General features: G+C 33.7%; 1 protein-coding gene across 2 annotated transcripts in view; it reads left to right on the forward strand.

Annotated features, from left to right (window-relative positions):
• ak5 (adenylate kinase 5) overlaps positions 1 to 13,111 on the forward strand; it is a 106,023-nt gene that overhangs the window by 67,234 nt on the left and 25,678 nt on the right. For both annotated transcript variants that reach the window (XM_079877121.1, XM_079877122.1), the window contains exon 7: positions 1,146 to 1,236. In XM_079877121.1, the coding sequence (XP_079733247.1) occupies positions 1,146 to 1,236 (91 nt within the window). The remainder of the gene's footprint in view (positions 1 to 1,145; positions 1,237 to 13,111) is intronic.

The following is a 13,111-nucleotide window of genomic DNA, read 5'->3' on the forward strand; positions in this document are numbered from 1 at the left end:
GTGACTGTTTTTCTAAGTCACACCATATGATATATTTGTCACACAATATTACATACACCTTTTTTAATGATAATAAATAACTATTTGAAACATATTCAATGATAATAGTGAATGTTTAATGGTGAACATTAAATTACCTATACAATTAATGTATTTCTTTTCAATTTTATACTTAATTTAATGTTCTTGAAGTGAGATGGTGTTTGATTTACTCATATTTATGAGTTTCTTATAATTTTAAAAGTTTTAAAACAATGTTAGTATGTTTTTTTATTAATGTTAACTGAATTGAATTAATTGAATGTTGAATGCAAATAAAATACAGTTTTTTGCATTGACAAATTGTGGAGTGGTGCAGTTCATCATATAGCGTGACACTATATAATTTGGTGTGACATTCAGAATTGTGCCAGTAAAAATACTTTCTTAATTATAAATCATAAAAAAGTCAACGGAACACAAGAGAAATAGTATCAGCAAGAGTCACAAGCATTTTCATAGATTTATAACCGGGTTTAACACAATTAATCTAAAATATCTGGAAAGGCTGAGAAGAGATGACTTACTTTGCATGATGATTTAGAAAAACAATACAAAATCTAATGAATCTGCACAAAATAAATGTTAAATCTTAAGAGTAATGAAAACAATTTATGTTGAAGTTAGTTACTTAGGGAGAGTATATCCCATTTTAATTTTATATAGAATAACTTTTATGTCACACCATATGACAATTTTAGGCACGAATGCAACAAATTGGTGAATAAATCCAATTTCAAATACAAAATTTAAAAGACCACATATATTGTGGGAAATGCAAGAGTCAGTACAGCACAACTCAATATTTTTTATGCCTAATATTTGAAGTAAAAAATAAAAACTTTTTTCAGGCTTATATGTCTCCCACCCATATATATATATATATATATATATATATATATATATATATATATGTATGTATTGTTGTAAAGCTTATTATTACTTAGTAAAATCAATAGCATATGTAACCCCTTAACTGTCCGTCCAGTTAATCAAAACAGAATAACATTTGGTACAGTAAAATGTGCTTAGGGCCAAATATTTTTTTCTGTCTACCCTGTCAAGAACGCAGAATGCCTGACACAAGTGCTTTCTCGTTTATACAGCTTGATGCAGATCGAGACGAAGAGGAAGTCTTCTGTGACATCAGCATGACAGTCGACAACAAACTGTACCCCACCAAAGAGCCTGTGGCAGGTAAAGATACTTCATTCCTTTATAAGATCCATCATAAGATCAACATTGATCATGCTTGGAAACCTGAAACGTTTGATTTTAGTTCATATCTGTTACAGTTGAAGCCATCTCTGTGATAGTGTACTCCTAAAAGTGGATTTTATTTGTCAATTTTATAAAAATAATTGTTGAATTTGATAGTATGAATATTCTCAAACTTTTGCTAGAAAATGTTTACTAGGAAATATTTTTTACATATTTAGTACATAATATACAAGGCATTGTAGCATACAGACAATATAAAAATTTGTTGATTGCACTTTATTTCAGTTATTACAGTGTAGTTACAGTGTAATAACCTAATAAAAGTACTGTAATTTAATATAGAACTATATGGGTTATGTTTAGGTGTAGGCTAAAGGTTAGTACCTATAGTTATTACCCAGTTATTGTAATTGCTACTGTATGGGACTGTAAAATAATATATACGCTAAATATATGCTATGCTAAAGTTGACTAAAAAGAGGAATAAAAAATCATATTTTGGAAATTGAACGTAATGCCTTAATTTAAAAAAATTAGGAAAAATCCAACCTTTTAGGACACCAGTTTTCTTTGTGAATGAATAATGTATCGTAAATAAATAAATGTTCTTCCTTAAAATACAGGGTGCATAAGTTAGTACACCCCTATGTTAAATTCCCATAGAGGCAGGCAGATTTTTATTTGTAAGTATTTTTTTTAATTTTTTTTTAGGATACTATGCATCCTGATAAAGTTCCCTTGGCCTTTGGAATTAAAATAGCCCCACATCATCACATAGCCTTCACCATACCTAGAGATTGGCATGGTTTTATTTCAGTTAGCCTAAAAGCTAGTTTGATTTGCATTGAGAGATGATCTTATGGAAAGTACCTCATGCCAATGTTGGTTGCATAGCAACGACAGACGCGGTGCGAACTGCGCTCTCCATGATGACGAGGAAGTATCAGCAAAGAATTAATTGATTTCTAGCCCTTGCATTAGCTTTAGATATATTTATGGAGATGAGAAATGAAATAAAAAGCCGTCATCATGTCATTAATATCAGTCCATCAGAAAAGCAGTTCTAGGCTTATTATTGGCTGGATAACTCTTAGCAGGTTTAAAAAGCCCTTTTAAAATTAAATATGAATGCAGTTTTGGATTAAATAAAAGTACAGCCAAGTCAAATAAAACACGTTTTATCTCCTGTATTTGGTAACACTACAATAAGATACCATTCATTAACATTACTTAATGCGCATCTAACATCAACACATTGAGTGAACAATATATTTTTACAACATTAATTAATGTTTGTGAATGTTATTTAATACAAACACTTGATTGGTCACGTTTGTTCACTTCAGTCATTGTGCATTAAATAATGTTAACATAAATAATGTTAACTTTTGATTTTAAAAATGTATTTTTAAATGAACCCCAAGGAGAATAATTGCGACAGTATATAACTATTGTTTATTGTTAGGTCATTTTATCTAATGTTATCTAACAAATGGAATCTTATTGTAAAGTGTTTTTAATACTACAGTTTCCATCTTTGTAACCGTGATATACACTTTAATATATGTAAATTTAATCTAAATTAAGCTTTGGTACCGAAATTGGTACCGAGAACCGTGGATTTTCACTGGTATTGGTACCGAATACTGAAATTTTGGTACCGTGACAACACTAGTAGCTCTGTTAGCTCGGTAATTTAGACAATAGGCTGTTGAAGAGTAACGTTAACGTAGGTAATGGCTGTTATGTTATTTTCTTTTCAATGACGTTCCTTGTTACATGTTCATTGCTGGATTTATGGAAAAACATCAACCAATATTGCATATCCATAATTATTATAATGGATATAATTAAAGAATACTTACACTATAACGTAAATTAGAAGTGTAACGCAAAAAAAATGGATTTTTACACCTATTTTGAATTTTACTCGAATACAAATACAAATACAAATACTTTTCCCCCCTCAATATATGTATATTAGGGCTGCTTTGCACACCCCTAATATATATATTTATTACATGGCTTGGTTGAATTCTAATGTAGAATGCGGTCTGTTATTTCTTGATAACAGACCGCTGCGAAGTATAACAGACCGTTGCCATGAAAAACAGCGCGTTGCTATGGACGCGGAACGGACTATTTTCTTTGGCGGAAGCAATACATTCGTTTTTAAATCATTAAACTCCTTTTTAAATCAATAATTCGTGTCAAATTATTTATTTATTTTGTAGGTAGCCATGTAATAAGCGGGATAATGTATAGAGAGGCGGTCGTTATAGCGAATAACAACCCCTTCAGGCTGATTCAAGACCCCTCCACTTCGCGTCGGGGTCCTGTTCAGCCTGTCGGGGTTGTTATTCGCTATAACGACCGCCTCTCTATACATTATCCCTTACATATTTTATATATATATCCCTCAGAGAGTCTTCGTTTAGCAGTCACACTGAGTGCCTTCCCGGTCAGAAGTGACCGGACACCTAAAAATGAAACTTCCTCCATCCCAGTAAAAACCAATGCAATTTATTTTTGTTCTATAATATTTATTCTTTTTAATTTAGTATTTTGAGACAATTTGATTGAACTTATTAATATTTATGCAATATTTATAGTCCATTTTTTGCCATTGAAAATAATGTTGTTGTTTTTTTAATTATTATTATTATTTTTATTTTTTTTCTATGCGGTATTTTCGGGTAAAATAGAGACTAGGCTTTCAGAAAAATAAAAATAAAAAAAATAAATCAATTTATTAAACATAAAATTAAATAAATCATGTTATTGCATGGGTTTACCACTAGATGCCTGTAATAGCTCTAAATGGAGATGCTTGTGAATTCTAGTTGTTTTTGGACCAAATTACTTACTTTTAAGATGTGGATTGATTGTATTTTTTTAGAAATTCTCAAATAATACTTTTTGCCAAGGTTTATAACATTTTATTAATTATTATTTTAATAATTTTAATAATTATTATATTAATTATATATATATATATATATTAATTATAATTATTAATAATAATTATGTTATGTTTTTCACTCTTGATGTTTTAGAGTTTCACCCCTTCATTGCTGAGCACTTTTTTTCTGCATCGTGGCCGATTTGTAGCGAATTTTTGTGTTTTTGTCAATTTCCCATTCATTTCCTATGGGGGTCATTTTTGACCGAAGACCAAAATTGTGACTAATTTTTTTACGACCACTTAGCATGCTCGGATCATGAACTCAATTTTTTTTTGTGTTCACATACCTAATGCCAGAAAAGTCACCAAGTTTCGTAACATTCCAATGAAGCTGTGATTTTTAGAAATTCAAAACAGATTTTTTGTAATCTGAATTTATTGGTGTGTATGTGTATAAAAGTGTGTTTGTATGTGTGGGTGGGTGTGAATTTTTTGCACTCTTGATGTTGTAGAGTGTCACCCCTTTACTGCAGTGTACTTTTTTTTAGAATCGTGTCCGATTTGTAGATTGTACAGACAAAAATTCAGATAATTTTTGTGTTTTTGTAAATTTCCCATTCATTTCCTATGGGTCGGTCATTTTTGACCGAAGGCACTGAGTGTGACTATTTTTTTTACGACCACTTAGCATGCTCGGATCATGACCTCAATTTTTTTTTGTATACACATACCTAATGCCATAAAAGTCACCAAGTATCATAACCTTCCGATGAGTGCAAAAAATTCACAAAAAATAAAAAAAATAAAGTTGTAATTTTTTAAAAATCAAAACAGAAAATTATTCGGTCAGAAGTGACCGAAGACTCTCTGAGGGATATATATATATACTATATTTATTAGCCTAGAATTTTTTTTTTAAAACTGGTGCACAAACGTGTGTACAAATTTGTGCTTACAATTATGAGATTTTATTATAGAAAAATATTAGCAATAAATCCAATTCCCTTATTTTCATAACGAATGGTTATTAACATATATTTTCATAAAATATGATTTAGAAAGTTATTAAAGCATATTTAGCAACTTGGACAATGCCAGATGAAATCTTAAAGCAGACCTGCTTTAACTTATTTGCAATATTACATTTTGAGAGAAGCCATCTTTGCAATAGCTATTTAAACAAAGATGTCCAATCTGAACTTTCTGTTTCAATAGGAAACATGTCAAAACAGGAAAGAAATTTGTGTTTGTCAAACCATTTTACACTGAGGTGGGTTTTTTTCAACAGAGGTGGTCAGGATAAATTGGCTGAAGATAGTTGTAATTGATTGTATAGAAAATCAGTTTCATGCTCTTTACAAAGATTAAGATGGGGATTTCAGAAGTAAAGCATCAAAGTCTATAGATGTACTTCAGAGGCTATTTTTGTCTTCTGTGTTATTCAGAGTAGCAGAAACTCAAATTGTCTGTATAACAAACTTTTTCAAAGTAGTGAAAAAGATTTAGACTTCCCAGCCACTAAATGAAAGTTTTCCAGACACTGGATTGAATTAATAATCCCATTTCGAGATTTCCTCGGCCTGAAAGGAAGCGCACATCACAGAGCTCTTGATCCCGTGCCACATTGAACGACACCAAAGCACCCAGAGTGAATTTGATCCTTCTCTCAAAGGTCTTTGCAAAGTCACTGCAAGAAAGTTTTCCCGTAAGAGCTCAAAATAGACTATCCATGGCTCCCCATGCATCACGCTGTCAAGTCTGCGTCAGTTGAAACTGTTGTTTATTTACAAGTGAGAGATTAGAGGATGAATAAGGAGGTCGGTGGGTGAGGGGTCTGTGTGAAAGTGCAGGCATTAATGCTGCTATCAGTCTCTCTGGGCCATGTGACCTTGAGGTGAAGAGGTGGCAGACTTCCACATGAAGGTGAAGTGTTCCCTGGTGCTGCTTGGTGTGGCTGAAAACCACCAAAAGACGTGGACGGGTTGAATCAATTGGCCTAAATGGATTTGGGCTGTCAGGGGCTGTCCCCTGTTTGTGTGTTGTATTAAACTTTTGTCCTTCACTTGCTGCTGAATTATTAACGTGAGTGTCAGGGCCCTGCCATCTCACACTGGATACAGCAAGTTGATGTAATAATGTATGTATCTACTGTAGCTAACATAACACAGTATATTGGAATTGGAATTGCAAACAAGCAAATATTTGAATGGTTTTATATTATCTTTTTTGTGTGTGTGTTTTTTTAACTATATTCTTTGAACTGTATAGAAAAGATTGAAAAAATTAATTATTCATAAACCAATTGTAATTATTTATTTATTTATTTATTTATTTATTTATTTATTTATTTATTTATTTATTTATTTATTTATTTAGAAATGGGACAGTGTACATTAATCAACATTCGTGAATGTAAATGTACCCAAATTAGCCCGAAGGCTAGTTTTCATTGGTAGTCCCTTTGCCAGATGTTAATAGGCCTAAAACTAGAAAAAGGGTCAAACATTACAACAAAAATAGAACTAGAACTTGTAAACAACTCTGTAAAATACAATTAAACATATTATACAAAAAGACAATATATATATACACACAATAAAAAAGAAAGATAAAAAAAAGACATTGTTATGAGTTAAATATTACTAATTATAATGAAATTATTCATAATAATAATAGAGGAAGCAGCATTAATGTTCACATTGTTGATTATGAAGAAGCAATTTCTTAAAATGATGCTTAAATGAGTTTAATGATGAGCATTCTCTAATTGAGTGTGGTGCTCTGAATGAAAAAAAACAGCTTGACCAAAGAAAGTTTTCCTACGTGGAATTATACAATCCGCTCTAATTGCACCTCTTGTTACTCTGTTTTCAGTAGATTTAAATAGAATAAAATCAGCCAGAGGAGGAGGAGCCAAACCATGCATAATCTTATGAACTAAAACATTTTTTAATATTTAAAATATATTTTTTATAAAAAATTATTTATACTTATTTAAAATGTGACAATGATGAAAACTAAATTGTTTTCTTATCTAAAGTGCTTGTTTGCATAATAATTCCAATGGTTTTAGAACTATCAAATGTGTATTAGACCAGCTTGTCAAACAATAATGTGACATGAGAAAGAATCATAGAGTGAAAATATATCTTTGCAGCCTCGTTTGATAAAGAATTTCTAATAAACCTAAAATTAACCAAGTTAAATTTAACCTTTTTGCAAACCTTTTTTATGTGGGTTTTGAAACCAAGACAGGAGTCCAGATGTACCCATAGATATTTACATTCTGAAACAACCTGTAATCTCTCTCCTGAAATAACAATATCCTGCTTTGTATCAGTCTTTTAGGGAAGAACATACAGACAGTTTTTGACACATTTAATTTTAGATAAGAATGTCAACTTTTTTGCAACCTCTTCTGCATTTTTATCATGTGTGAAAATTACTGTATCGTCAGCATACATTGGGATATTACATTGTTGACACACCATGGGTAAATCATTAATATACATGCTAAACAGAATTGGGCCCAGTATGGAGCCTTGTGGAACACCAGTTGATAGACATAATAAATTAGATTTAAAATGATCAATTTTTACTAATTGAGAACGGGAAGAAAGATAAGATTTGATCAAATTTATCAAAATTAAGTTGTTTATGCAAAAGATTATTATGGTTTAGAGTATCAAATGCTTTCTGTAAATCAAGAAATACAGCCCCTACCACTCCACCTTTATCCATTAATGCTTTTACCTTTTCTATAAAGTAACATGTTGCCGTTTCTGTTGAGTGATTTGCCCTAAAACCAAAATGCATCGGATGTAATTGGAAAGAACTGTTATTAAGATGATCAATAATTTGTTTGGCCACCAGTTTTTCAAAAACCTTTGATATTGTAGGTAGGACACTGATGGGCCTATAATTACAAGTTAAAGGGGACACATCATGCTAAATCCACTTTTTTAGCCCTTAAATGCATTTTGTTGTATATTTGGAGTGTTTAGAAGTACAGAAAAGATGAAATTATTCTCTTCAGGTGCTTCGTTGATATCTTTATATTCTGTTTTGGTCATATTTTTCAACCTGTTCCGATTTTTCTGTTATCTATGACGTTTTTTGAACTATTACGTCACAGTATTTGCAGCGGAACTGCCAAATAAGGACATTGACTTCCAGCCCAACACTTCGAGCAATCCGCCATTTTTATTTCTCGCTGCAATTTTGTAGTCCAAGCTAAAAGATGCAGAAGTTACGAGAGGGTAAGTTAAAATGTTCGGTTGTTGGATGTAGTAACCCACACGCTTCATTACACCGTCTAATGTAGATGAACTGCCGCGCTTGTGACAGGGCGCATGTTTAACTGAAAGAACGAGCAGAGAGAGAGAGACCCGGTCGCGCGCGCGCTCACTCTCTCTCTTCGGAGCCAGGCGAAAGTGTAAACAAGACACCGTCTCCAAACTAGACGCTGTCTTGCTCTCTCTCCCTCGCACATATTAATCAAAATAAAACGACACGGTGGTAAAAGGTCGGAAGACCAAAGTTTCATGTGTAAATACAGTAACACACCATTGCGATACATCCATATGAAGACGTTGTTCTGCAGGTTCGTCGTCTTCATTTTCATCTCGCTCCGGCTCCGACTCTGGCTCGAACATGTAAGGCTGGCTGGACAAGTCTTCCGTTGTTGACATTTTGTTAATAACGTGTGAATAAAAAGTTTCTGTGCCGCTAGATAATCGTATCTCTGCTATCAAACTACAAAAATGGCCGAACGGGGTGGAGTTGAACCGAGTGTCACCTCTGCAACCTGGAGAGGGGGCGGGGTATGAAGTGTCTCATTTGCATTTAAAGAGACCGCACCAAAACGAGTTGCTCTCAGAACCACAAAGGGGCCTGTGGAGCTATAATAATGAGGAATTCAGACCCAAGCATTGCAGTTCCGCTTTATATAAACTACAAATGTATGATTTATATGTAAAAAGGAACGATTTAAAAGCATGATATGTCTCCTTTAAACGAGGGTCGCCTCCCTTAAATATAGGAGCCACAACCGCTGGTTTCCAAGAATTAGGGAATATCCCTTGATCTAATGAACTATTAATGATATGTGTTATAGAGGGTTAACTATTGAAGAACTAATTTGTTTCAGTATAAGTTTGTCCTTACCATGAATATCCTTAGCAGGGCTCTCAAGTTTTGAAGACAGGCAAGAGTGACACCCCCCCCCCCCCCCCCCCCAAACCCCCATCCGGTGACCTATCCAAGTGACCTATAACATCGACTATGCAATACACTTTAATTTATTTACTGCTAATAAAATTATTAAGCCTATTTGGAGAGAGAGAGATGTTTATAATGTGACAATATGTCAGTCATCGTGTGATGACGAAAATATGACAAGGCCTAGACTGCTTGTTCTGAGCAGGTGTTGTCAGTGAACAGGCTGTAAAAGTGTTGGCTAAGTTACAGACACTCATGAAAAACTGATGCTAATTATCTGGGAAACATTCTCTAACAGCAGTCAAGTTGTCACTGTCTGTCAAACAAGTTGTGAATTTGTTGTAACATTAAAACAGGAGATCATGACTTACTCTGTGCTCATAGTGATGCTCAGAGCTCCAGAGGTTTCCTCTGTGGGTGAACCAAACTTTCGGATAATAGTAGAATCGCGTGAACAATTCGGGATATGCTTTTTTTTTTTCATTGGTTGTTGCGTTAAATCTTACAGATACAATAGTGCTATTTTCTGATTGGCTATTGTGTTGCCCCTTTCTTTTTTTTTTGATTGGCTGATAAGTGGCAGGCTCGACTAAGAATTCAGGGGAGTGCTTGATTCCTGCCGGTTCCATAGTGAGAGCGGCGCGGCCAGAGAAAATTTGGGCGCTGCGGCATATTAAATATATTACAAATAGTTTTTCCGCGTGAGAAATACAATGTGTGGCGGGAGTGCGTGACAAAAGACTGAAATGAGTGACTGTCACGCTCAATGCGTGACACTTGAGAGCCCTGCCTTAGCCCTTGAGGACTTCAGAGACGTGACTACTCTTTCAACCTCTAACTTACTGGTCTTAATACCAGTAAATACACATTACAACTAAATAAATGTGCAACTGAAGCCTATCTAAAATATTTTCAGACATATTTAATTTAGCATCTGTTTATCAATCGTATTCCCTTTTTTTACATGGAAAAAAAAAAAAAGGATTAATCTCTCATTTGAAGTTTATATACTGATTTTCAAGTCCTAAGTCCAGCATGGGCATTAACCCTAGAGACAGTCACTGAAGGTGCGTTGGCACCTATTGTATCCGTTAGTGTTCATGTTCTTCTTCTCCTTCTACTTCTTCCTCTCTGGAAGTCTATGGCAGTCAGCCCATAGAACCACTTGTGGAAAAATGATTAAATTTGGCACACAGATAGAGGACAGACTGAACAGTCTGAAACACACCAAATTTGGAGTCTCTGTCCGAAGTTGTACTTACGTTCATGCAAATAACATGTTTTTCACCAAAATTGGCTCACGTCATCGTCAGACCATGATGGCAAAACAGTTATTAAAATCTGTTTTGTTTTTTGATAAACGAAACCATTCTCTAATAACACCACTGAACTAATTTGACGAAGAGCATGTTAAAATTGATGTATGGCTTCAATCTTTGATCAGTCCATTATCATATAAAACAGCAATAAGAACATTTAGTATCCAATCTGCGACTAATCTTCGTACGGGTCATCACAAAAATGATCTGAGGCTACATTCTGTGTTTTGGCACAGCGCCACCTACTGGTCAGGAGATGTGAATTTTTTTTTTTTAGCTTAGAACTTCTGAACGGTTTGTCCAAAAATCATAAATTTGGTCTCTTCGGTGCAACATGCAGAGTCAAATGATACCCAATTTTCCTATTTTGTCATAAAATGCTATCGTTACGAAACTCGGTATGGTTCATTGGCATTTTGGTCATTTTTAATTAACCAAACCGTCATCAGTGAATTTGATGGCATGATGCTAAACTGATTCTGAGGCTGTAACTCTGCAATGCTTTGGAATATTGACACCAAACTTTGCATACGTCATTCTCACCTCACACTGACCACGCCACGTCAATTTGGTAACAGCGCCACCTAATGGTCAAAGTTCATAAGCAATTAAGTGAATATATTCATATTTTTTCAGCTGTTCTGCCTAAAATCTAAAAACGTCTTTAATTAGGCTACTTATTGCTGTAGTTGCTCAGACAACACATTTCTTTTTCTTTTTTTAATTGCTAGGACTAATTTCTCAATACTTAGGTCACTTTTTCAAAACTCTTCACACAGTGAACACAACAGCAGTGTATGTGGGCTAAACTGTGAAAATATTCCATTGCTTTTGCACAAAATGCATTCAGTGACTACTTTCAAATGACATGAATTCATTTCCCACTTTTTATAAAAACACCTCCAAAACACCATGTACCAACAGGCCAATTAACACATTTACATTATTTTTTCAAAACTGTTTAACCTAAGTTAAAAACCTAACATAATACACAAAAAGCTGAATAAGAGCATTTTTTGGTAATTTTGGATGTGAAATTAATTGCTGTACCAAGCTGAAAGTTGATAAGGAGAACTGTGTCTATTGAGAAATGGAACAGCAATTAAATGTTATATAGGCCTATATATATTTATATATAATTTATTTATTTATTATTTATTTTTGCCTGACCAGTAAATTTTGTCATTTTAATTAATTTTGTTTTCCTGCCATCTGATAGGTTCAAGCATGAAGTGCCACCTTTGTGAGAATCCGTTCACATATGGTAGAACCTGTTGCTGCGTTCAAAAACAACTCAACTGAGCACAACAGAATGGATCAGGGGTCTCGAGACAGGGTTTTCAAAGTCAAACTACTTTTAACTGGACATGACATCTTAAAAATGTGGCATTCATGATGTGAGATTCTGAAAAACAGTAAGATAAATAAAGGTAATAGAGGTAAATAAAAAATGGCAGTGTAAACAGTTAAATGATACAGATGGAATGCAAAAACCTGTAATGTGTGATGGGCCCAATCAGATTTGAGCAGATTTGCATACTTTCTACTTATAAGTTCACTGATTACCCAACCCAGCTGATCAAACACATGCAAAGCTTGTCAAACCTGAGTCAGAACAGCCAGAGATAACAGCGTCTGAAGGCCTCTGAAGCTGTCCTACGTGTCCTGATATAACCTTACCACCTTCAGGAGGACTTGTAGCGATGAAGGTATATCTTAGAACAGCTGTGAGCTGAAGAAAGATGTTGAGCAGAAACACTTCTTGGATGCTGACAGGATGCAGTTGATGATGTTTAAATATACTGGCATTTAATCATGATCAGGAGCACTTGACCAGAAGACTTCAGAAGTGAACATAGCCCCAAACTCTTAAATCTTAAGAGAGATATATATATATATATATATATATATATATATATATATATATATATGTGTGTGTGTGTGTGTGTGTGTGTGTGTGTGTGTGTGTGTGTGTGTGTGTGTGTGTGTGTGTGTGTGTATTCCTGTGTTGTCAAAGATGAAATTTTCAGCATCATTACTTGGATCACATGATCCTTCAGAAATCATTCTAATATGATGATTTGATGCCAAAGAAACATTTCTTATTATTATTAATTGTGAAAAAAACTGTAGTGCTGCTTCATATATTTGTGGAAACCATTATATATTTTTTCCATGATAAATTTTTTTTTTATTATTTATTATTTTACTGTCACAATTATCAATTTAATGAATTCTTGCTGAATAAAAATGTGAATTTCTTAAAAAAAATCTTTCTGACCCCCAAACTCTTCAATCTTAATGTATGTGCAATGTTTTTGGCACACATCTAAACCTTTGAAAAAGTTAATCTTTCATTGATAATGAGCAACTGTTAATTTTAGTGAAGGCGACCAGTTGCAATGCA

The sequence above is a fragment of the Squalius cephalus genome (genome assembly GCF_949319135.1).
Source record: "Squalius cephalus genome assembly, chromosome: 7".
NCBI lineage: Eukaryota > Metazoa > Chordata > Actinopteri > Cypriniformes > Leuciscidae > Squalius > Squalius cephalus.